At 44.6% G+C, this 26,220-nt stretch overlaps 1 protein-coding gene across 1 annotated transcript in view; it reads left to right on the top strand.

Annotated features, from left to right (window-relative positions):
* Positions 1 to 26,220, top strand: part of ENAH (ENAH actin regulator) — a 138,143-nt gene that overhangs the window by 46,782 nt on the left and 65,141 nt on the right. Inside the window, 1 exon segment of the mRNA XM_032591857.1 lies at positions 22,658 to 22,823. Within this exon segment, the coding sequence (XP_032447748.1) occupies positions 22,658 to 22,823 (166 nt within the window).

Genomic DNA, 26,220 nt, shown 5'->3' with positions numbered 1-26,220 from the left:
GCCTCCCTTCTCCCGTTGAAGCTCCTGCTGATGTAGGACTTTTAGTGCCTTTTGTTATGGATACACCTTCTGACTGTCTCTTTTTTCCCTTTTTCTTTCTCCCTTTCTTCTCCCTCTTCTTCCTTCCCTCCTCCCTTCTCACTTTCTTGTTCCCTGTGTGCTTTTGTGTAGGTTTTTCTTAGACGGCAGCAGGAGATGGTATATTTTACATTCTCTTTTTAAATGATTAATCATTAAAAATAAAGTGTCGGTACTTGGGGAGTAGAGCACAGGAATGCTCTCGTAAGGTAAACGCCTTCCTTCTCTCTTAACTGCCCTGCCCGGAATGTGGCTGTAGTAAACTCTGTGTGAGGGGTTTGGGTCCAGCTGCACGCTCTGTGGTAGGTTCCCTCAGTCCTTCGCAGCTGCCACCGTGTCTTTAAAAAGCCATCAAGACACTGACCTTGCAGAGGTTTGTGAAGGTTAAGGTCATTTGGAAGCATAGAACGAGATAATGCTGATACCGTACTTGTAAAAAACATTAAATAGAGGGAAATTCTTTATGCCACCGATTAAAAAGATTAAAAAAAAAAGTTAAACAGCTTAACTTTAGATCTGGGTTGCCACAGACTATGATCTTAGAACATACCTTGTAGGCCTTATGAGTCATTTATGAAAACGTGTTCAGATTCAGCGTAGCAAAGGGGTCCGCCCAGATGGCATGCGGGGTTTCCTTGTCACATGTCTCCTAACCTGTTGGACGAAGACAGATTATTCTGTATAGCGTCCTCCAGCTTGGGTGGCGGGCTGGGTTTCAGGGTTAAGCTGGTCCCGGGGCACTACCTTTACAAAACAGAGTCTCTCTGGGTAAAGATTCACACCGTCACGCGCCCCTGGGAGAATCTTTGCTCTTTTGCGGACCAGAAGCACACACGAGTGGTTGCTGTGGGTAGGGGTGGTGTCCCGGGTGTGACTGGAGAGCTGCTCTGGTCTTTTTCAAGAGGGAGAAAGCAGGGGAGATACGGAAGGTGGGGGGGGGGGAGGTTCCCGTGAGTCTTGTGCCCCAGGTGCTCATTGAAATGACGGAAATGGTGCCACACCAGCTGCCAGCTACGGCGCTTGTTCACCTGATGTGCCGTGTTCCTCTCACTGGTCAGGTGTTTCATTCTCGTGAGAACATGTAGAGCGAGTCCAGTCTTGGGTGGCAGCTGTGTGAGGAGTTGCCTGCCAGCTGCCGGCTGCGAGAGAAACCCTTTGCCACCGGGTTGCATCTGGATCACCTGCCCGTGTTTTTATTTAGTGGCTTTCGAAGAGAAACGGCTGTCTGTCTAGTAGATCCAGTTTTTAGCTCTAATCCTAGACCAAGTAAGTTAAATTTCCTGGAAATTGTTGTAACTAATTCAGAGTAGCATAATAGGCTAAATCACTCGTTTCAGGCTTAATAATTGGACAAGACTATGTGTAGTCTTTGTTCTTGTAGTAGAATTTAAGTGCTACTTAATAAATTTAAATAGCTAAACTTTTTGAAAAAGCTTCATCTGAAGCCAGATCTGCCCCCTCCCGGGGCAGCTGTATGGACAGCATCACTAGGGCTGTGTGTGGCCCTCCTACTTTGAGATTCGACTTGGGTGACTTCAGGAGTCCTTCCGTCATAGAGATCCGGAAATCATAGCCCAGAGGGAGCTGAAGTGCCCCTGAGCCCCCAGGGGCTGCTGACTGGCCGAGGGACCAGTCGGACAGGTTTGCTGGGTTACACCTAAGTGTAAGTCCCTGTTGTGATGGTCACTGAGGGGAGAACAGTGTCTGAATATTGGGTTTTTCAATAAGGAGCACTTCGTGTGAGATGGAGCCATCTGTCTGTCTCACTAGCGACGGGACTTGCAGAATAACGGTATTAAGAGGTGACACGAACCTTTTGCAGTTTAAGTGGCTTATGAGGTCATTGGAGCAAAGACGAAGTAAGCCGGCTTCAGAATAGTCTTTCTCTGTTACAGTTGTGGGAGGGCCAAGAATTATATCAGGATACTGAGGAAGCTATGGTTTCTAAATTTTTAGCCAAAAAGAATATCCTCTTTAGTAGAAGGAAACTAATAATAAAACGATTACTCTAAGTGCAGTTAGATGCAGGCGTTACGTATCTTGAAGAAGAAAGAGGACACTTCTAAAATTAAAATACAGCCCAAAACATTTTTATTTTTTATGAATTGGATTATGCATCGTTTTGAATGCTGCCTTCCGCTAAATTACTTTAACGTGAATTAGGTTCAGTGATATTCCTAAATGCTAGATGAAATTCATTGAATGTTTGAACTTTATATTTTTAGCTGTACTATGAAAATCCCACAGCTGTGCTTGGAGATGCTGTGAATGACAGGAATAAGATCAGGGTTTGGGACCTGTGCCAGTTGGTAGTCAGCTGCCGCACAGGGAAAAGATTAAGCTAACAGACGAGAACGTGGCAGAAACATCATACATTAGAATGTTCTGGGTAGTGTGCGGTATTTTAGGTACCCATTTGTCATGACAGAGCACGTTTCGTGATTCGGAGACTGTTGGGGAGCCGGGAGTACCTTCCCCTAATTTTGCTGGGAGTGAAGTAAGATCGGCCACCTACTCGTGTCAAGATGTGACTCGTTGTGATCTGATGAGTAGAAATACTTAGTTTGAATCTTTGTGCCATGATTAGTGTGGTGGTTTTAAGAGTGAGTTGCTCCCAAGCTTCAGTGGCATAGACCTGATACTGTAAATGTTGAGTTTTCTATATGCCTGTTTTTCCTAAATTGTATCAATTCTGGATGTTTGGATAGTGCATTTTCCCTTGATTTCAAATACGGAGTTGTAGGTTATTTCTGTGAAAGTTGATCTCTAATTTTGTAAAGTCTGAGAAGATTAAAATAGTGGTTGTCCAGTGTTTCACGTGGGCGTGGTAAATTCATTTGCTCATTTGACATTCGGCAAACACTTGACTATGCTTCACGTATTAACATTGTGGATAGAGGTGCTGCCAGGACAGCCCGCTGCCCTGCCACCCCTTCGGGTCAAAGAATCGTTGTAACACAGTGGGAATCATCGGTGGTAGGATTATTCCTAGACTGACTGCTGTGGCCCCTGCAGGCCTGCTGGAGGGGTGGCCCAGTGGATGTGAACGGGGAGAGGAGACTGAGCGGTAACAACTAACGAGATGATGGGACGAGGAAGGCTTTCCGCTTCCGCACGGCCAGCAGTAAATAGCATGCTGAACGGAACGGAGAAAAGAGAGACTGGTGCCTCCGTGGGCATGACGAGGTTTAGTAGATTGTGATGATGGGATTTCATTGAAGAAATCCCAGAAACAGATTCTGTGCTGTGCTTGAAAGTGTCTTCGGTGAGGGGGCGCCTGGGGGCTCAGTCAGTGGAGCCTCTGACTCTTGACTTTGGCTCAGGTCAAGATGCCAGAGAAGCAGTGTGTTTGGTTCTCAAGATGACAGAATCATCTTTCTATTCCTAGCCTTACCTGTACTTTTTTTTTTTTTTTTTTTTTAGTGTTTACTTATTTGAGAGTGAGCAAGTGGGCAGGGGAGGGACAGAGAGAGAGAGAGAGAGGAAGAGAGAATCCCAAGCAGGCTTCTCACTGTCAGCTCAGAGCCCAGCATGGGGCTCAGTCTCCTGAACCATGAGATCATGACCTGAGCTGAAATCAAGAGTCGGAGGCTGAACCGACTGAGCTGCCCAGGCGCCCCTGTCTCACCTGAACTTTTATTGTGCACATACTCCTTTCAGCTTCTTAATGTAGACCAAAGAGAATTTTTACAGCTGATACCAGGCAAGGTGCACAACTAGGTTACCACTTTGGCAGGTGCCAGTGAACAGTCTTGCCTGCAAAGAAACCATTGACTGTTGGGGTGCCTGAGGGGCTCAGTCGGTTAAGCGGCCGACGTCAGCTCAGGTAGTGATCTCACGGTTCGTGAATTCGAGCCCCACGTCAGGCTCTGTGCTGACAGTCTGGAGCCTGCTTCGGATTCTGTGTCTCCCTCTGTCTCTGCCCCTCCCTCACTTGTGTTCTGTCTCTCTGTTTCTCTCTCAAAAATAAACACTGTAAAATTATAAAAGAAGAAACCACTGATTGTAATATAACTCCGCTTTGCCGGTAGTATCAGAAAAGCACAGCACTGAGGCCTTTTTGTCCAGCACCTTCTTTTTTTTTTTTTTTTAATTTTTTTTTCAACGTTTATTTATTTTTGGGACAGAGAGAGACAGAGCATGAACGGGGGAGGGGCAGAGAGAGAGGGAGACACAGAATCGGAAACAGGCTCCAGGCTCTGAGCCATCAGCCCAGAGCCCGACGCGGGGCTCGAACTCACGGACCGCGAGATCGTGACCTGGCTGAAGTCGGACGCTCCACCGACTGCGCCACCCAGGCGCCCCCAGCACCTTCTTTTTAAACACGTAATAGCTACCATTCCACCTCGTTTCAACATTTTGTGGAAGCACAGGACAAAACGTGCCAAAATCTGTTGAACGGCATGCAGTTCGTATCGGGCCGAAGACCCGTGGTACAAGTGGGCCGCTCTTGTTCAGATTATGGCCGGTGATTCTCTTCGATCCTGCGGTGCTGTGATTCCTCTCTGAACACGCCGCTGAAGCGTGTGAACGAAACATCACTAGTGACTAGTGACTCCTGAATCCCTCTTTGCTTCCGTCATGATGCTCTGTTGTCAGTGACAGTCCCATGACTTCTGTGCGGGCGCTCTCCTACCCTCGCGGGACAGGCCGTGGTATGCGAGATGAATGTGGCATACTTACCTGGAGGGTCAGTTCTATCGAGAGGCTTTTGGGGGAGCGTCATATTAAAATAAAACAGGTTGGATAATGGAGTGAATTGCAGAATACTCATTAAGTTTTAATATGAAACATGACACTTGCAAGAAATGTGTTTGCCGTGGGCTCTCCAGGGCTCGCAGACCGGTGGACGTTATTGGAGGTCCGCCGTGTGCCATCTCACATGATCCTCGGATAGCCGTTTCTGTTACTCCTGCTGTGTGCGGTCCCGTGGTCTGGTTCGCAGAACTGAAGCGTGCCGACCTTGCCTGATCTAGCTAACTGTGCCGAGTGGTCTGGTGTGTCGCGTTTAGGGCCCGGACTCCTGGTGTGTATGCAGGAGCCTTACACGGGAAAGTGGTGAGGACATGCTTTCCCAGCTGCAGAGGACAGGCCAGGATTCAGGCCAGAATTTCGCAACATAGGAAATAGTTTTGAGCAGGAGTTGGCAGCTGGCGCATATGAATGTTCAAGAAATACTCTGGGAAGATTGAGGGTTTCCTTAGGATGATGAGAGAAGCAGGCTCAGGAGGCCATCTGCCAGCAGGAGCAGCATCAGGTCGTGATCCATTTAGTTTGACCAAGTATCTGAGGTACTGCGGTGTCATGTGGACATACGTCTAGTTTTGAGTTGACTTTCAATTCAAATATTAAACATTAACAAAAAGCACCTTCTTAGGACCCAGAGCACCCATAACCCTTGCTGAGTCACACACGGTGGCCGATCACGTAAATAGAAACAAGGGTGCGACGCTTCAGGGCCATTGTGAAGTCCCAGCCCTATAACCGGCCACCCAGCCTTGCTTGGTAGCTGCCCGTAAAACAGCAGCCCCGGGATGAGCAGAGACAAGGAAGGCCCCGGTGATCACAGATGGTAGGAAGTTGGCCAGGCTCCGTTCACGCACGCCCACACCGGCAGAGTGGGAAGTCCCGGTTTTGCACCTGTCGGAGGACGGCTCCACGCACGCGGTGGGTCTTCAGATTGTCAGCACGTCACAAGTGAAGGGTGCACGGTGGTAGTTTGGTCGTGTTGTGCTCACCTGTGATTCTGGAACCCCGTTGAGTTGCTATCTTGCTTTGCCACAGTGCCGTTGCTGCAGTTCTAGTAACGGATGGTGTTACGGAGTATTCCCCGTGTGCCAGGCCCTTGAAGTGCTTGACGCACATGGTTTCATTCTCAGAACCGTTCTACGAGGTGGGTACTACTATGATTTCACTTTAGAAATGTGGAGGCGGAGGCTCTGAGAGGCTAAATAACGTGTTTGGGTCCACAGTTGTGTGAATGGAGTCCTCAGAGCTGGCAGCGAGGTTCACACCCATGCTCTGTGCATCTGAAGACACCCGCTCCCTACACATTGCCACTGATGTTACGATTCCGGGAGGAAATCGGAAGCCTTGTTAACTGCGGGCTCTGTGAGGAAGAACGATATGGTTTGTGTAGCGATGGTTTTGGTAACATGTATACTTAGCGGTAGTTCTGTAATGAGGAAATCTAAGATCTCAGTGTCATCTGGTCTTAACTACAGAAGTGGTGTGGTTATGTGAATAAACCGTCTTTAACGGTTTACCTGAAAGTGACATTAGTTAAACCAGCAGAAATGTGGATCTCTTTTGTAAAAGTCCTGCTTAAAATACTCTTAACTAAAGTCTCCTAGGGAGCAAAGTGGCACGTTCCATCTTGCAGGTGATGTTTGGAGGCCTGTCCTTGTCCAGGGCGTGCTGATGCTGGGCCGGGAGGCAGACATGGAGCCCCGCAGCAGCAGGAGACGAGGATGCGCCAACTCCGTGGCCGCCTGGCCGAAGGAGGAGGGGCCAGGAGAGACACTTGGGTGGTGCTGGCCAATGCAGAAATGGCAGTCGGAGCAGCCCTGCTCTTTCTAGCTGGGGCCAGACTGCAGGGGGTCTTCGGTGTCCGTCAGCTGGGATGGAAATAGAGGGAGGAGCACTTAGGGTGGGGAAAGCAAAGAGGGGGTGTTCTGAGGTTTGTTTGGGGACGTACTAGGCAGTCGTCCATGTGGGTTTGGAGCTGAGGAGAGAAGTATGGGCTGTAAATACCTGTATGGTGCTTACTCACAGCTACTGCTGAAACTGTCTCTACGGGGGTGTGTGTGTGTGTGTGTGTGTGTGTGTGTGTGTGTGTGTAGTGAGAACAGGGGAGGGGACCAGTCATTATACTGCTGCCAGACTATTTTCATCTACACATTGTTTCTAAACTGATCCAGTTTAAAACTTTTAGGATTCTTATTTGAATGGATATGGAGAAATAAAGCATGCCAGTCTTTTGTCTTTTCTTTATGTTAACAAAGATTTTAAAACGTACCGTGTCATATAATTGTCATTATGGGTGTGAAGTGTGTGCATAATTAGCTCCTTTACAGAGAATGCTGCACAGGCATGAGCCCTGGGTTAATAACCCCCTTACCCAAAAGTTTGTCGTGAGAAATTTCAAACGTACAAAACAGTTGAAAGAATTGTTCAGTGAAAATAAGTACATCCACAATCCAGATTCCGTTAATGTTTTTTTTTAACATTGTTCGGGATTTTAATTTCAGCAGTATGAAATGTATATGCTTACTGGATTTTGGCACAAATGTGAAGAAAAATTACATGTGGTTATATCTTTTTTCTTCTTTAATTGAGATACAATTGACATACTGGTTTCATGTGAACAGCATATAATGATTTGATGGATGTTTATACTGTGAGATGATCACCATAGGAAGTCTAGTTAACATCTGTCACTATGCACAGTTATAAATATTTTTTCTTATGGTGAGAACTTTAAGATCTCCTGTCTTGCCCACGTTCAGGTGCACAATACATTGTTATTAACTATATTTGTCATGCTGGGAATTCTTTATAACTGCAAGGCTGTACCTTTTGACCCCCGCCATACCTCACCCCTCCCAACCTCCTGTCTCCAGCAGCCACCTGTCTGTCCATTCATCTTTTCCTGTATTTATCACATATCTATCCATTTATGTGTGTGTATAAATTGCTTATTTAGATGTATGTCACTGGTTGCTAGCGCACTGTTCAAGGACTTCAGTATGTGTATCATTAACCAGGGTCCAGTAATAGTTTTTCTTCCTCTTGTGGCAAAACTGTTGGGAGAGTTTTGACAGATGCAGAACATGCTGGGAGGCAGAAGGCAGGGTTCCTTGAGGTCCCTTCCCATGTCATCCCCACTCTCGTCCCTCTCCTGCACAGGTAACCGCTGTTCTGTGCAGAAATAAACAGGTAACCGTTTATTTCTGCTATCGACGAGCGTTTCCCGTTCCAGAGCGTCATTTGTTTGCAGTCACAGAATGCATCCCCGTGTGTAAGTCTTCCTTCACAGCGGATGCGTGTGCCATTCACCTGTGTTGTTGCAGGTATCAGCCTTTCCTGCTCGGTGACACAGCATTGTGTGAACGCACCACAGTTACCGTTTTCCTGTTGCGGGATATCCGGGCACTTTCCAGGTCTTGGCGTCACCTAGCATTGGGATTGAAGGGTCAGAGGGTAGACACGTGTTGAGCTCTGTGAGCAGGTGCCGCACGGCCTTTCGGAGCTCCCGAGGCATTCGTGTGTGAAGGCCACGGTCGGGCCGCCTCGTAGCTATTCGGGTGGGTGGGCGGTGGTATCTCATTGTGATTTCCATTTGTGTTTCCCTGAGGACTAATGATGTTTAGCCCTTTTTTGTGGATTTCCTGACCATTTATATATCATGTTTATCACGTTTATATATCATGTTCTATCTGTTCCAGTTATTTGCCCAATATTTGATGGGTTATCTGTCCTTTAATTGCAGACGGTTTCTGACTTCCAGTGGTTCAGCCGAGGACTTTCTGGCTTTACAGTGGCCCGAAACCGTACTTGCAGCCTTGAATCCTGAACTTTTCCCAGGCCGGCGGTGTGCAGGGCTGCTCTCTGGTGGTGCTGGGCAGCGGCCTGGAGCTCCCCTGCAGCTACACCGTCGGGGGGCAAACGATGGACGCAGCCATGCTGTATCCACACAGCCGGGCTGGGCCTCACTTTTTGTATGGCGTTCAGTAAACTACGTTGAGATACTCGACGCTTTGTTGTAAAAGAGGCTTTGTGTTGGAGGATTTGGCCCACCCGTAGGCTAGTGTCAGTGTTCTGAGCACACGCGCGGTGGGCGGGGCCACGCGGGATGTTCCGTAGGCTAAGTGTGCTAGGTGCATTTTGACTTAAAAAATATCATTATCAGGACGTAATAACCTCATCCCATCATAAGTGGGTGGAGGATCTGTATTTAGTTGCAGGAGTTTTAAAAATAGAACCTGGGTACATGTCAGGTTTATGTTTTGCTGATTTTTCCTCCTCTGAGCCTTGCTTTCCTCCCTCCTTCCTTTCTGTCTGTGATAGCTTTACTGAGATCTAGTTAGTGTTCATACATGTGCGTTTTCTTAAAGGTGTGTGTTTGGATGGGAGTAAATTTTAACTTGCCGACTTTTTTCTTCCATGGTTTTTGCTGAAACTTCGCCTGTCCCCTGTTCACTGGACACTCTGTTTCCGTCTAAAACCTTTCTACGTTGAGCTTGTTTGAGTCCATGATATATCTTGAATTAATTTTTTTGGTGGCACGAGGTATGGATTGACATTCACGTTTTTCTGTCCTCTGGTCCCAATTGTTTCTGAAGAAAAGTCCATGGTCATCTGAATTATATGTAATGTTTCATTTTTTTCTGGTGTTTCAAGCATTTCTCTTTATCTTGGGCTACCATATGCCTGCCTGTGGTTATTCCCACGTCTTTTACTCTTGTTTTTGTTTTGGTTCCAGACTCTTCTTGCACGTAGGTTAGACCTGCTGGTACCACCCTAAAGGTTCATCTTTTCCCCAGTCTTTTTTTTTCTCTCATCTTTAGATTGGGTAATTTCTATTGATACTTGGTAAAGTTCACCAATTCTTTCATCTGCCATCTCCATTCTGTTAAGCCCATCCAGAGAATTTTAATCTTCAATAGTAAGGAAAACTACATATTTTCAATAATAGAGATTTCATTTGGTATGTAAAAATTTCTCACCTGTTCTTTCCTGTCTTCTCATTTCAGTTCTATCCTTGAACATGGAGATAATAGCCGCCTTCAGTCCAACGCTGCTCACCTTCGTCTTGTGGCGAGGCTCTGGTCTCTGTCTCTCCTCTGAGGCTGCTCAGTACTTCATTGAGTTAGGGGCCTGGTCGGTGATGTACTCTGGAGCCTGTGACTTCCCTTACAGTGATCTGCGGACTGGTGGTGACCTTGTTAGAGCAGGCGGGCAGCCACTCGTGTTTTAGTTGGCCTTTTAGCCTTGGAGAGGTTGCTCAGAAAGTTCCCGCACATGCATCATTTTAGGGGTCGCCAAGAGAGTTAGACCGTGCACCCCCTCTTTGTTCCCCTACAGTTATCCTCCCAATTTTCCGGCACCTTGCATTGCCCTCAGCATTATCTGTTGGTTCTTGAAGCTAGAAACACAGGGTTTTCTGTTAGGGCTGTTCTGCCTGGTAGCACAGACTCTGGGCCTGTCCTTGGGCTGAAGCTGTAAAATCAGGGATCTCTTCCTGTATTGTTTGTTTTTACCAGAGCTGATTGCCTTCCAGTCATTCTTCAGCACTTTCAGATAGTCGTTCTGTACATTTTACCCAGAGTTTAGAGTTTTATCTATAGGAGGCTCATTTGGAAAAAAGCCCATGAGGCCACTACTTGGGCCAGAAGCAGACCCTCCTGGCACAGACTTTTTTGGGGGGGAAAGAAAGGTTGAGATCCTACAGCATTCTTCAGTTTTTCTCTCTTGATCGCATGTGGCACTTGTCTTTTGGTTTGTTGTCACACGTGTTCACTGAATTATTACCTCAGGAGGTTAATAACCTACCAAAGTGAGAATATGAAGGATATAAGTGAAACCCCAGCCTCCCCTGCCCCACACCTGTTTTTACTTCTAAGTCAGTCCTAACTTGGTCCTGTCTGATGTCTTTGTAGCTAAAATCATCTGTATGTGGTCTTTATAAAAATTTTTTAGAAGATTTTGTTTTTTTAGGTAATCTCTACACCCAAAATGGGGCTCGAACTCACAACCCTGAAATCGAGAGTCACACATTCTACTAACTGAGGCGGCCGGGCGCCCCTTTGATATTTTTAACTCAGGCAGTGCTTGGAAGTACGGTGGCTGTTTTTTGCCCTATAACCTGGTGAAAATAATGTGAGGCCAAACCCCTCGGGAAACAGGTGAAATCATCTCTGATCAGTGGTTCTGAGAAAAATTTCTTGTTAACGGGAGGATTTGCCAGGATAGCGGAGGTATATGTTGCCCAGGGAAGTGTTTCCACATATTTCCCCCTTCTGTGACTGTTTCTAAATGTATATACTTTTTGTCAGCTCTCATGCTATTAATGAGGTTTTAGGTTCGCTGGTATCTTGGAAATTGATCTTTGAAACTGCAAGTTCAATTCATAAAGGTGGGTGCCTGCCTAGAGAATATGCACCCTGTGTGTGTGTCACGTGCGAAGTGCCATGGGGTGTATGGAGTGTGAGATCCCCAAGGAGTCTCATTACAGTGCTGTATTGTGTATTTGTTAAGTTCTTAAGAGTTCTCATCACAAGAAAAAATATTTTTAACTGTGTAGGATGATGAATGTTGACTAGATTTATTGTCATCATTTTCACAATATACACACATATTGAATCATTGTCTGTACACCTGGAACTAATATAATGGGGGGAAAAGTTTAAGGTCTTAGGGACAGACGAGAGGGTATCGGTCCAGGTGGTGAAGTAATTCATGGCCATACCGTAAAACTACAGCAAAACATAATGACTTAAAACAATACACATTTGTTATCACACAGTTTCTGTGGCTCAGGAATCTGAGTACGGCTTTCTCAGCAAGTGCTGTTGAGATGCTGGCCAAGGCTACAGTCCCAGCCAAAGTCACCGCTGGAGGACCTGCTTCGAGGCCCCTTCACAGAGTTATTGGTTGGATTCAGTTGCTTGTGGGCTGTTGGACTGAGGCGGGGGTCAGTTCCTTCCCGCCAGGTGGCCTTGTCACTTGGGCCTTTTCCTCAAGCGGAAGCCACTGTCTTTGTAAATTGATCTTGGGAATGATATTCCATAACATCTGCCGTAGAATGGAAGCAGATCGCTGGGTCCTGCCCACGTGCGGTGGGAGAAGATTACACGACGGTGTGAGTACCAGGAGGGTAGGGATCATTGGGAACCCTCTTTCTAGTCCTTGCGGGGGCCAGAAATACATGGGGGTGAGATTTTACAGCCAAAGTTTAGAAGAAGGAAGAAATGGCTTGTCAGTAACAACCCAAAGAGATGTCTTAGAAACAAGTCAGAGCAGTGGAGTATCTCAAACAAAGGAACATAACAAACCTTAAAGTTTTTATTATAACAAGTTAGATTAGTTTTGTAAGATGTCATCCGTTTTCTTTAGTAAAATTAAGTTTTTTAAACTTGTGTTAATACAACCTTTAACCAAATGCAAGTGAGGTGAACACAGTTTTATTCTTTGCTGGACAGAAATACTTTCTTACATTTTAAAAATATTTAAAACTATTATGTATATAGTTTTCATTGTGGTAAAATATATATAACTAAATTTACTATTTTTGTAATTTTTAGGTGTGTATTCAGTGGCCTTAAGTATATTCATATTATTATGTACCCGTCACTGCCACCTGTTTCCAGAACTTGGTTATCATCCCAAACTGAACTTTGGCGCATTGAATAATCAGTCCTCATCCGTCCCTCCCTTCAGCCCCTGGCAGCCACTGTTCTCCTTTCTGTGAATTTGACCACTTCGGGTGCCTTGCGTAAATGGAGTCACACAGTATTTGTACTTTTGGGTCTCACTTATTTCACTCAGCATGACGTCTTCAAGGTTCATCCATGTTGTAGTGCGTGTCAAGATTTCATTCCTTTTTAAGACTAAGTAATATTCCGTTGTATATACAGCTGACCTGAACAGCACAGGGGTTAGGGGCACCGAACCCTCCTCGTGTAGTCAAAAATCCGCGTATAACTTCTGACTCCAAAACCCTTTACTACTATTATAGCCTCCTGTTGACTGGGAAGCCTGACAAATAACATGAACAGTTGATTAGTACATATTTTATATGTTGTATATGTATTATATGCTTTATTCTTACCACTAAGTAGGCTAGAGAGAAGGAAATGTTAGGGAAATCATAAGGAAGAGGAAATATGTTTGCAGGATGGATCGTCATGTATCAGAAAATCCCCACACAATTGAAGACCCTGTGTTCAAGGGTCAGTTGTATGTGGATTCCCTTCCCCTAGCTTCAAATAAAACATTACATAAAATATAATGTGGAGACAGTAGAAAACTTTGAAGAGGTAGTTTTGTGCGACTAATAGAATTGAAAGACTCTGTTATTCAGGTAGAGTGGCTATGAGCCCGTACTCTGAAGCAGACTGGCAGCTCTGAACGCCCTTTCTGTCTCAATTTCCTGTCTGTACAATGGGGATATTGACAAATACCTACCAAAGAAGGTTGGCAAATAAATGGATTAATAAAGGCAAAGTACGTAGAATAGTGTGTGGCACTTAGTGCTGTATTCATATATTCGTATTTTTGTTAGCATCGTTTTCTTCACAACACTGGCTCAGTAATTAAATACCTGTGTCACTGAAGTGTTTCTGGGTTTTAGGTCTTCGATAATGTAAAGAGATTTGGGTTCTTATGACTATGACTTTTATTATTTTTTATTTTTATTTTTTTAGAAGTTTTATTTATTTTTGACAGAGTGCAAGCAGGGGAGGGGCAGAGAGCCAGGGGGACAGAGGATCCCAAGTGGGCTCTGTGCGGGGCTCGAACTCACAAGCCATGAGAACGTGACCTCAGCTGAAGTTGGACACTCAACTGGCTGAGCCACCCAGGCGTCCCATACTATGACTTTTAGAGGGGGTGTGTCTGTCTGTACAAGGTACTATGGGGAGTAACCCGTTCATATATTTTCCTTCATTCTGTTAGGATTTTTGTGCATGCAGTGAAGTCATATGTTAAAACATAGGCTCTGAAAATAAGTTTGTCCATGGATAGTTGTAGAGTGCAGTCTTCTGATGCAGTTGGTTTTAATATTTTTATAAAAGTAACATTTGCTTGGGACACCTGGGTGGCTCGGTCAGTTAAGTGTCTGATTCTTGATTTTGCTCAAGTCATAATCTCAGGGTCGTGGGATCGAGCCTCATGTTGGGCTTGAGAGCTGCTTGGGATTCTCTTTCTCTCTTTCTCTCTCTCTTTCTCTTTCTCTGTCTTTCTCTTTCTCTCTCTCTCTCTGCTTCTCCCTGCCCCATGATAAAAAAAGAAAACAAAACATTTGCTTTACTTTTGTTACCTAGTCTTCTTGGGTGCCCCAGAAGAGGCGGGGATGGGGGGGGGAGGGGCGAGCTTGAGTTTCCCTGTGCTCTTTTGTGGTGAGGCCAGATCTGCTTCCATCCGAGCCCAGTCTGGGTGGCCCTTGAGAGGTCCCCATCACCTCACTGCTCCTGCTGCTTCCTGCCCCGCATGACCCCCTTTTCTTCTGTCCCCACAAACTCCCGTTCTCGTGTTCTCGAGAACACCACGATTGTGCCTTTTCATTTGCTCTGTCACTCCTCCCTCTCCAGGGACGCTGTGGATGGAGTCGAGCTCTTTTCTGTACTTAATTCAAGTAGGAGGCGTTCATGGTGGAAGCCAGGTAGTACATAAAGGTGGCTATAAAGACCATCCTCGTTACTCCTGAAAACGCATGACCGCATGTAGAAGTAAGTGCCCCCTTTCAGGTACTTCTGCATTTTACCCAACCTAATGATTTCTCCCTATTTTAAGAGATTTTTTTCAGCCTACAGGAATACCCAACAGATTTGCTCAAACATTTTCTAACACATGCTATCTTGCCTTAGATGTACTGGTCGTTTTCCTTGGTGACTGGGTCGTTTATTACGCCAGATTGCACGTGTGCTTCTCGCGTGCTGTGGGACAGAGTTTAGTAGTGACACACTGGTGTTTTTACTTGCTTTTTTAACCTTGGCATTTCTTAGAAAGGTGTACAATTGTGTGGTCTTCTCGGGAGGGTTTGCCTTTCTACGTACTTGGATCCGCTGCCTCCCAGACGGTTTTCTTGCCTTGCAGAAAACGGATTGCTGCCTTCATTTTGTCTCTGTCAGTGGCATTGACATCTCTCATGTGTCCCTCAGTGTCACAGCTGTGACAGCGGCACCTGACTGTTACTAGCAGGCAGCTCTCCTCCTGAATCTTAGCAAGTTTTTCGTGAAGGAGAAAAGCTTATTTAGCATTTCCTAACTGTGCCCTAAGCTCTCGAGCCCAGGGTGACCTGCCCTGGTGGTAATGGTAATGGTTGGGTAACCGAACTAGTTGAAGCGTGGTGTCCTTAAAAATGATATGTGCCTTTAAACGTCTTAGTCTACCTTATAACGTACGTGTTAATTCTGTACCCTTTTTCTCTTAAGCTTTTCATGTTGGTCTGGTGGTGAGAATTCTACATTATTTTTTTTTTCCTAAGGCACACCCGTGTTCTATCATGCGTTTCAGCTTTGGTTTCTGGAAGGTGGGAGAGAACTGGGGCGCACGTGAAGTGTTCTGAATGTGAACCCTGCCAGACCCGGGTGAGCCCTCCGCCCTTGATAACGTGCCTCACAGCTGTTGAGTGATTCAGACCTTGACAGAGACTTTCCGAAACGCTCAACCTAATTTGGTAGGATTTCTATGTACTCGCACAGTGGCAGCTTAATCAGTTGCACAGTTGCGAGACAAATACAGTCGGAATGGCTACATTTGGGCACAAACACAGCTGACTCTTGATCAGGACACAAGGCAACTGCTGGGAGAAGAGAGTGGGGTGTGGGGAGCCTCCCGGCTCTGGCTTTTGAGTGCTGATGATAGGTTTTACAGCCAGAAAGCAGAGGGCTTGGTAGGTTGTCCATATGGGTATTGAAAGTAAAAAAAGAGGGCTTTCCCTCGCATACTTCAGGGTTCTTACCAAAACTTACATTTTTTTTTTTTTTTTTTTTTACTTTTTTCAATTACTGTCTGTCACTACTTTTCAAGTCACTATTTTTAACAGATATTAACTAGGAGAGGTGAAAAGATACAGTGTTTGCCCTTCAGGGGTTTAGTACGATGTTGGTGGAGAGGTGGCGCACATAGTGGGTTGTGAGAACAGAATGGGTGAACTCCTTTTGTGGGGGTGGGGGGGCAGGAAAAACTTTCAAGAGGATGTGACACTTGTGTCTAAAATTGGGGGGCCAGCTGAGTACTAGGCAGAAGGCATTTAGGAAGAGGCAATGTGCAGGTAGGTAACGGGACAGGCAGGTGCAGGGTGTGGATATATGGACAAGGATGGCATCATGGTCACTGTGCTGTTGGGGGTGGACTGTTGTGAACACAGATGTGTCCCCAGCACTAGGGTGGTGGAGTGGTGCCTGGCACATTTTGCATGCCTAATACATATGTGTGTTTAAACATTTTTAATTTTACTTTACATATTTTTTAATTTTTATTTTTTAAGATGTTTATTTTTAAGAGAGAGAGTGTGTGTGTGTGAGCGGGAGAGGGGCAGAGAAAGAGGGAGACAGGATCTGAAGCAGGCTCTGTACTGTCAGCAGAGCCAGATGTGGGGCTCAAACTCACAAACCTTGAGATCATGACCTGAGCTGAAATCAAGAGTCGGATGCTTAACTGACTGAGCCACCCAGGTGCCATCAGTACATATTTGAAACAAAGAAAGAATGTTGAGGAACACAGAGGTCAAATCACCGTGGGCCTTGTCTGCCACGTTAGGAAGCCAGAGTCTGTCCTGAAATGAGTCTTTGGAATGTCTTAACCTGAAGAGTGACACGATCAGGCTTCACTTAGCAAAATGCCCCTGCAGAAGTGTTGGAGGAGGGAGTAAGATGCAGTCAGAAATACCAGTTAGGAGACTGCTGTGAAACTGGGGAGGGCCCAGAGCTTCTGAGCACTGTGAGCAAAGGGAGCTAAAGAATTTAGAAGTTCATTAGGAAGTAGAATTGGCAGGCCTTGGTTCCGAGTTGAGTGCCTGGGCGGATGAGGGTAGGGAGGATTCTGGAATGACCCATGGGTTTGCAGGGCTGCTGGATCCTGGAGTGGGGAGCCAAGAGAAAAAGCACTCTCGTGATTCTGCTGGTGCTTAACATCACACAGGTGTTCTTCCAGCTGGAGTGCATAATCTTTTATAACTGAGATGGCCTAGTTCCGTTTTACTCTGTGCCCGAGGAGCTGTGCAATATAGGTGTGAACGGTGTTTGTGGAATTGAATTGAAATCTGACATTGTTTTGCTTTCAGCCTCTTTAATGCTTGACATGTTATAGAATTGCAGGCTTGAGCAAAAATATTGACATCAGAGCAGAAGATGGGAAATCCTGTCTTAAAACTTTGCAACTTTTGGTGTAATTTCTGTTTTAATATTTTATCTTCTGAATTACTGTCATCTTAGTTCATGGAATGACTCAGTATCACAACAGACCAGGTGCTAATTCTCTTTCTCTAAGAGGTTGGTTGTATAGTAGAGGTTGTATAGTATAGCCTAACCGCGGGTTAGGCTCTGTGTTGCATATTGGGGATTTCAGGGGTGCCGAAGGCACATTTATATGTGTGTAAAAATAAATAAGTGAATTGGGACCATGACTTTCAATAGTGATATGCACATGGCGTTGCGCCCCATACTCCTTATCTGTAAAATGCTGGGTATTGTCCATTATCTCTTCCTGCCTCTGCTTGTCCCCCCCCCCACCCACCCCCCGCCGTCTCCTAGCAGCAGACTCGTCTGGTGCGCTTCCGACCTGGGTTCGCGTGCTGCCCTCCCTGCGCCTCCCCACGCGCATGGCCTGCACTGGTCTTCATGCCAGCCTGAGCGGCTTGAGTTTCTGTCACCTTCCTGAACTCTTTCTTGACACAGTAGCTCTGGTCCGCTTTTAAAAACGGAAGTCATTTTCTGCTTAAAGGCCTCAAGTAAAATCCCGGCCCCCTCTTGTGGCTCAAACATCTCAGAGAGTCGTCCTCGTTGAAAGATCACCGAATGCTACGGCAACTCAGCGGGACCCCAGAAACACTTCTCAGAAGGGATGATACTTGATTCAGGCCTTGAGGAGTAGGATTTTGTTGGGTGAAACTGCACTGATGAGGCACTCAAAGAGCGCCTACTGTGTGCAAGGCACTGTCATAGTCATGCTTTATTGACAAGTTAATGACTAACGAGTGGTGTCTTTGAGAAGTTGCTGTTTTCAAAAATTGGGCTTTATTGCAACCTCAGTAAGTGGTGTGTAGGAGAATAACCCAGCAGTCCTTAGTCTGCTGTTTAAACCCTGGGACCTATGAGAATAGAATTTGGCATGCCTTTACCATCATGTAGTTTCGTCCCAGAAATTCGGCTGTATTCAGAAATGAATTACCTGGTAAAGCCACAAAATTGTAATGTAGTGTCATGGTTTTTATACCATGGTTTTTAAAATACCAAAATTAATATTAGGAAGATGAAATATCTTCCTAATGCATTTGGTCATAAAATGAAATTAAAAAAAAATTTTAATGTTTATTTATTTTTGAGAGAGAGTGAGAGAGGGAGACACAGAACTCGGAGTAAGGTCCAGGCTCTGAGCTGTCAGCACACAGCCTGACGTGGGGCTCAAATCTACGAACTATGAGATCATGACCTGAGCTGAGGTTGGACGCTTAACCCACTGAGCCACCCAGGTGCCCCTGAAATTTTTATTTATAACTAATTTAGTGCTTGATCTTCACAAAACCGTAGCTTAGTAAAATATTAATTAATATTAATATTAATCTCATGTGCAGTTCCTTTACTGACTCAGAATGTTGACTTCGACTAGGTGTTTATTTTGGAGGCTTAGTATAACACAGATAGGATGGTATTAGAAGGGTCATAAAATTTTTGTCTCTTTCACTTTGCTTTTGTTTAGATCTTCATCTTAATTTTTTTTTTTTTTTTGACTCTTCGGTAGCTTTGGTACTTAAATCTTTCGCTTTTCCCTGAAAAACCACACATATGTATATAATTTCAGCAATTTGGAAGTTTACTCGTTTTCTCAGCTAAAATCCTAGAGAAAGCTAGGAATCTATCAGAAAAATCTGTAAGCTGTTTCTGTCAATTCTCCGTTGCTCATATATACACCCACGTATAGGCAGTTCTTTCGTGACTGAGGCCAGTCCTACTTGAAAGCAGGCCCTTTTAAGTATTTCACTGGACCAGGGAGAAATGGGGAAAAAATAGACTGTGTTCTAGAGAATTGTATAGAAAGCTAGTTACTACATTTACATTATTACATGACATGATTTTTATTTTGAGATTTTTAAGTTCCAGAATATTCTCATTTTAATAAGTTGCTTTGATGTTTCCTCCCTCCCCCCACCCCCCATCTCCTCCCTGGAAAGTAGACCAAAATTTTGTCAGCCGATTGTAGATCCATCCGGTCTATTTTTGAAGTCTGTGGGTTCATGAAATCCAAAACTGGGTACCACCGGCCTATTTTATGCTCACCTTTAACCGGAGCTGGTGTCTGTGTGGTTTTCTTCTTGCGTCAACCAACCGCCAGTTCCATTTTCCAGCACCAACTGGTGTCCCTGTTCAGTTCACTTCTGACACCCTCTGGAGTTAGCGCAGGTGCCATAGTTAAGGGCTCGGTCCCCCAGGACTGGCCCCACTTCAGGGACCAGCAGCCAGCGGGCTCCTTGGGCTGCCTGCACATTTAACGCCTAGCTGACCACAGATTCTGCTGTTCCCACCACCTCCCTTCAAGTTCAGTAATTTGCTAGAATAATTCCTAGAAGTCAGAAAACTGCTCGGCTTACTATTACTATTCTTTGTTTTGTTTTAAATAAAGGGTATAATTTAGGAGCGGTCAGGTGGAAAAACTGCATAGTGCACACTCTGGGGCAGGCACAGGGCTCCCGTGCCCTCTGCCGGCCTGCCACCCTCCCAGCACCGAGGGGTAAAGCTTGTCTGGGTGTGTTTATAGAAGCTTCGTTATGTAGGCGTGAGTGATGACATGATTGCCCACTGGTGAGTGAAGTCAGTCTCTGGCCCTTCTACCTTCCCCGGAAGTGGGGGCTGGGGTGGAACTGAAAATTTCAACCCTCTAAGCAGGCTGGGTATTTCTGGCAGCCAGCCTCCATCTTGAAGCATGGAGCCACTATTAGCATACCAGAGACATGTTTGTCGCCCAGGAGATCCCAGGGCTTTTAGGAGCCCCTTACCTGGAACTGGGGCACAGACCAAGGGATGTTTATAATGGCAGAGACGTCTGTCCAGTGAGGACAGGCCCTCCGATGCTGTGGAATGGAACTGGAAAGATTTGGTTTGCGTTTGTCACTAAGAATTCCAGCGGCCAGCGCCATCCCTTCTTGTCCGGGCCTTGCTGTGGCTTCCCTGAGCGCCCGGTGGCTTCCAGGACGACGGGGTTATTTGGGCATAACCTGTCCCTTACAGCTTTGCCACATGGCCGTGTTCCTGTTACCCGCTTCTTTTTCTTCTCTTTAATCTTGGCTTCTCTTGGTGCTTCTTGGCTTCGTTTAGAGCTGGATTTATATTTTTGACATCTCATTTTGAAGATTTCCTTTCATCTTCATTAGAAAACTAGTCAACTAATTTTTGCATTTTTGTCCTTGGCTACCTGGCTTTGTTTCTGTGGTTGTAGCTTTCCCAGGGAAATGGAGGTGATCCGACATTTGATTGCTAAGTAGTTTGTATGTGTCTTGATTAATCAAGGATTAGTCAAAGCTATTTGGTCAGCTGTGTGCTTCAGTATTTGGAATGTCTCCAGAAACCCATTCTAGAGCAGTGGGGAAGGAAAATGGAGGTAAAAGTGGGGGCATCTCTTGCTTTTAGATTTCCTACGTATGTTAAAAAAAAATGGGGTGGGGGGAGCGCCTGGGTGATTTAGTCGAATGAGGGTCCAACTCTTAATTCTGGCTCAGGTCATGATCCACGGTTTGTGAGTTTGATCCTTGCTGTCAGCGCAGAGCCTGGCTTGGGATTCTCTCTCTCTTTCTCTGCCCCTCCCCTGCTCACTATGTATCTCAAAGTAAATAAACTCAAAAACAAACAAACACTTTTTTTAGGCATGGAATGATTTAATATACAACAAATGGGGGTTTATTGCTTTGGCTTATATGATCCCGCTGGGACTTCTGGAGGAGATAGTGTATTTTGAACCTTAGGAAACATATGTCCCGAAATACTAATTTTTGAGAATGGGAAAATAGTGTTATGTATTAATTTACAGATTTGTTATTTACGATTAATGGTAGATTTGTGTCTTGGATTGTATGCTGTAAGGGGCACTTTGCCTAAGCTTGTTTCACATAATCTTTGTGCAGGGCCCTGTAAATGCTGTCACTTGGCAAGTATTTCTGCTGTGAGCCATGAAGAGATTTCAACTTTTGAGCTGACGGGTGCTCTTTAATTAGGCATTTAGAAATAACTCACACTTTTTGTAATTAACTTGTTTTTATTCCCAGAACTAGTTTACCAAGAAATTTCAGTGCAGCATGAAAGTTTAGACAGTACCACTTTATTTCAGTGTTTGTGCTGCACACGTATTGTTATGAGTTCGTTTTTGTGAAGTTTCTCTGATGGAAAGGTAGAAATAGTGATGACCTCGCTGTTCTGGAGCAAGCGTATCGCTCAGTGCTGTCACCCCAGTGGGTCTCCCCTGATCTTCTGTCATCACGTCACATGATAAGAGTAAAACACAGGCTATTGAGGGACGGGGCAGAGGTGTGAGTAAGAGGGGAGGGTCTGAGAGTGACTTGTTTTTGAGGATATTGGCCAAGAACCCACACTGGTAACTGTTTAAAATCTTTGAGGCTAAAATTGGTAGAATGGGCAGTACTTTTGTCAAGGGTAAGGTTGGCTGAGCCACTGGGAGCACCTCCACTGGTCTCCGCTTTAAGCATCAGCTAAGTCTTGGACGTGGAGATTGAGTCGTTTTAATTGGTGTGGCCTAACATAACGTACCTGTTTTCTTCTGTTACCCACTCTTGGTACTTGATTTTTTAAAAATAAGATAATGGTATGAAGTAATAAAATTCAAATCAGCCCTTTTTTCCCCAGTAGTATTATAGAATATTTAAAAGATGAACCTGGTACATAATATGAAATTAAGATCATCTCTACATTTTATTTGTGTATCTCAGTCTTATTTGGTAACAAATAATGGGAATGAAGCTGAGATTTAAAGATCCTTCCTGGAAATTAGTCTTTTCTTCTTTAACGTTTACTTAGGAGGGTTAGAATCTAAAATCTCGAGGGATCTTTAAGAAAGGATCTCATTTTACCTTCGCGTGTTTGAATGAACATGGGATGTTGTCTTGCCCACGTGGAGTCAAGGACTTAAGTCACATTGCCATCAGTTGATTGTTAGTGGCCACTCCATATCTCACGGACCGGATGGAAGTGGTCAGAGTTTGTTACGTTGGCCTTGCAGCAAGCCCGGTGGTAAGAATCACCTTTCCAGTAAAGAGTGGGTAATCACAGGTCACCAGTATTATAAACATACGTGCAGTTGAACGATGACGGTTAATTTATATCTGTGGTTGTGTTCAGTTTGACGAATGTATTAGATACTCAGTGTATTAGATTAGAAAACATTTCTTGTGTTTCTTATCTATGTGCTCTTTGTGGATCCTGACTTCCCGCCGGTCCCACACTACACTTCAGTTTTTGGTCTCTTTTGCCCCCTTAGACTCTACCCATCGAGGCAGGAAGCCTCTGTCATGTTCCCCGTTGTTCTAGCAGCCAGTGAGGCACTAATTGTGGGCTCACTCTGGTTTGTGGAACTGAATGGGAAACATAGCATATTTTAAATGTCTTAAGTTTGCATGTTTTATTTTTTACAGTGAACAGAGTATTTGTCAGGCAAGAGCTGCTGTGATGGTTTATGATGATGCCAACAAGAAGTGGGTGCCAGCTGGTGGCTCGACGGGGTTCAGCAGAGTTCACATATATCACCATACAGGCAACAACACGTTCAGAGTGGTGGGCAGAAAGATTCAGGACCATCAGGTAAGGGTCTCTTACCTTCTAGTGCAAGTTGTGTAGAATTACAGAAGACAGTAAAGTAGTCCGCACCCTGAAGGAGCTCTTGGCAACTACAGTCAGCCTACTCCGTGTGGGAAAACTGGGATGGGGTTGCCTTCCCACCCTGTCCACCTTGGATGGATGAGGATTTAGAGCTAACTGTACAAAAATACAAATACGACTTTAAATTATGAACATTCGTTAGATCTTCTGGCTTTCCCGCTAGCTAGGTTTGGGAATCTAAGGTAAATTTAGGACCAAAAAAATGTGAAATACCACTTAAATAGCAGGTTGTGTGTTTAAGGAATTCATTTCCTGCCAAAGGTGTGGGGCTAGAGGAGGGAGTTGAAAATGTTAGTAATTTCAGCAAATACTGTAAATTCACGTATGATGGAAACATTGTAGGTTTTAAGATTGCTGGAATAGTTGGGCTTTTGTAATTCGTACCTGGGATGAAAACTAAGCCTTTCCTATTTCCCTACTCCGGATTTCTCAGAAAGGTGACTGCACTACGTGATGACGTGATGTCTTGGGTCTCAGCGGACTGCGAGCAGAGGTAGACAGAGGGAACGTGGGTGGGGCCTCACCAGCGCCAAGTATATGTGAACTGCAGCAAGAACTTGTATAACAGACAGATGTATGAAATACTTTTGGTTCTGGTAAGATGATGGACTCGACCAGTGTCAAACCCATGCAGGAAAATAGGAACTTTCTGGCTGAGTCCTTAACTAAGGGAAGGCCGTTCCCCAGGTTTCTGCCAGGAACCCTGGTGTAGTGTGCAGACAGGCGCTGCGGCAGCCTCGTGTTTCAGGATGGCAGTTAAGAACTGTGAATAGCTACGGACTCAGGTCTGTCGTCGGTGTGCAGCCGCTGTGGGCCTGCAGGAGGTTGGGCTTTGAGACCTCCGTCTACACGGGGTGGGGCTCCGCGCTGGGCCACACACCATCAGCATAGGACGCAAAGGAGTGTGGATTTCTCTTTCTTCTTTCTTTTTTCAAGTTTGTTTATTTTGAGAGATAGAGATAGAGAGCGAGCAGGGGAGGGGAGAGGGAGAGGGAGAGGGAGAGAGAGAATCCCAAGTAGGCTCTGCACTGTCAGCACAGGGCTCGAGATCGTGACCTGAGCCGAAATCAAGAGTCAACGCTCAAGTGACTGAGCCACCCAGGTGTCCCAAAATGTTTGGAAACTTAAAAACACTTCTAAATTCATGACGTGAAAATCACATCATCATGAAGAGTAAAAAATGTTTGGAAAATAAAAGACTTAGACTTGAGTGACAGGATGTGATATATAGAAAACTCTGGCACATCTAAGCTGCCCTCAGATGGACAAATCTTAATGGCGAGCTTGACCCAAAGAAAACAGAAGGAAATAGTAAAAATATAAGGAGAAATTAACTAAATAAAAAACGTAAATAGAAATCATTAACCCAAAAGCTGTTTCATTGAATGGAAAAATTGGTAGAATCAAATAAAAAATGAAAAGTTACAAAAAATAGTAGGATTGGAAAAGAGATGTCATTATAGTTACGGTAAAGAGATCAACTGTATCATAAACAGCTTTATGCCAAGAAATGGGTCATTTTGTAGAAAATTTTGTAGAAAAATACAATTGACCAAGACTGGCAGAATAATGGGAAGACAGGCCCACAGTCAGTAGTTAATAGTCTCCCCCCAAAATCTAAAAACCAAGGAGGGAGAGAATCTAAAGTATTTATAAACAAAATTTAAAAACCTTTAAGTTGTTACCTGTTTTATACAAACTCTTCTAAAGAGTAGTATTTTATGAGGTTAGTACAATTTTGGTATCTGAAACAGAACAATTTGAGAGAGGAGAATTATATGCCAGCCTCAGTTATGAACACTGGCATAGATACAAAAGTCCTCAATAAGATATCAATGGACCAAATGCAGCAATGTATATGAAAAAAAATACCACCTCTTAACCAAATAAGGTTTGTCTCTATCTCAGTAATGTAAGGCTAGTTTAACATTAGCTAATTTTTTAATGTCCTTTACCAGGAGAAACATGCAAGAAATGAGAGATTCAGAAAAAGCATTTGATAAAATCCGTACATAAGCATCTCAGCATATTTGGCATAAAAATGAATTTTCTTAAGCTGATAAGGATGCATTGTATAAACCTACACCACACATCTTACAGGATAGTATAATATTGGGGGGGGATTTCCATTAAACTTGGGAATTAGTCGAGGATTTCAGCTTTCGTCATTTTCATTTAGCATTGCAGAGGCGGAGGTAACTTAGTGACATGAATATGATGGAACACAAGCTATACAGATTGGAAACAGAGTTGACCTTATTCACTGAAGTACATAAAAAATGCCAAGAGCAGCTGCAGATAAAATATGAGAACTAGTAAGATTGCTCATCGTGGTTGCTGGATGTAAGAGCAGTTTAACTAGCAGCAAACAACTTGAAAATACAGCTGACCCTTGAACAAGCTGGGGGTTAGGGGCATCGCCTCCCGTGCAGTTGGAAATCCATGTATAACTTTTGACTCCCCCAGAGCTTAACTGTTAATAGCCTACTGTCTACTGGAAGTCTTTTTTTTTTTTTTTTTTTTTTAATGTTTATTTTTGAGAGAGAGCGTGAGCAGGGGAGGGGCAGAGAGAGAGGGAGACACAGAATCGGAAGCAGGCTCCGGGCTCTGAGCTGTCAGCACAGGGCCTGACATGGGGCTCGAACTCACAAACTGTGAGATCATGACCTGAGCCAAAGTTGACGCTTCACCGACTGAACCACCCAGGCACCCCTAGATTGGAAGTCTTACCAATAACATAGTCAATGAACACATATTTTGTAGTTTATATGTATTATTCATTTTGTTCTTAAAGTAAGGTGGGGCAAAGAAAATGTTCTTAAAATCATGAGGAAGAGAACATACACTTACAGGACTGTAAACAAGACTATTTTGGAAAAATGTTTGTGGGTAAGTAGACCCATGTGGTTTAAACCTTTGTCGTTCGAGGGTCAGCTGTATAATTTTATAAAGATATTGCTTGGAGTAACAAAAATGATTACCTAAGAATAAATCTAATAAATAATTGGTTTTCCAGAGTACCTTGTTATATTTTTCAATGGTTATCAGTGAAGCTGAAACAGACTATAATTTATTAAACAGTGTCTAAACTTTCTGTAGTAAGAGCCGTTTAAAAAATCACCTACTCCTCCCCCCCCTTTTTTTTTGCTTCCCACTTGGTGCTTCCTGTGTTCTGGGCACCGTGCTTGGGTTTGCAGGAGGGCGGCAGTAGGGAATGGGGGGGAAGACACGCGGTGAGTGGTTTCAGCCTGGTACGTGCCATTCGCAGCACAGAGAGGTATACAAGAAGGATGTTTGCTGAGAAGACAGGGAAGAGGGT

This window comes from Lynx canadensis, chromosome F1 (genome assembly GCF_007474595.2).
Source record: "Lynx canadensis isolate LIC74 chromosome F1, mLynCan4.pri.v2, whole genome shotgun sequence".
Lineage (NCBI taxonomy): Eukaryota > Metazoa > Chordata > Mammalia > Carnivora > Felidae > Lynx > Lynx canadensis.
This window is presented reverse-complemented; position numbering and strand designations above follow the sequence as displayed.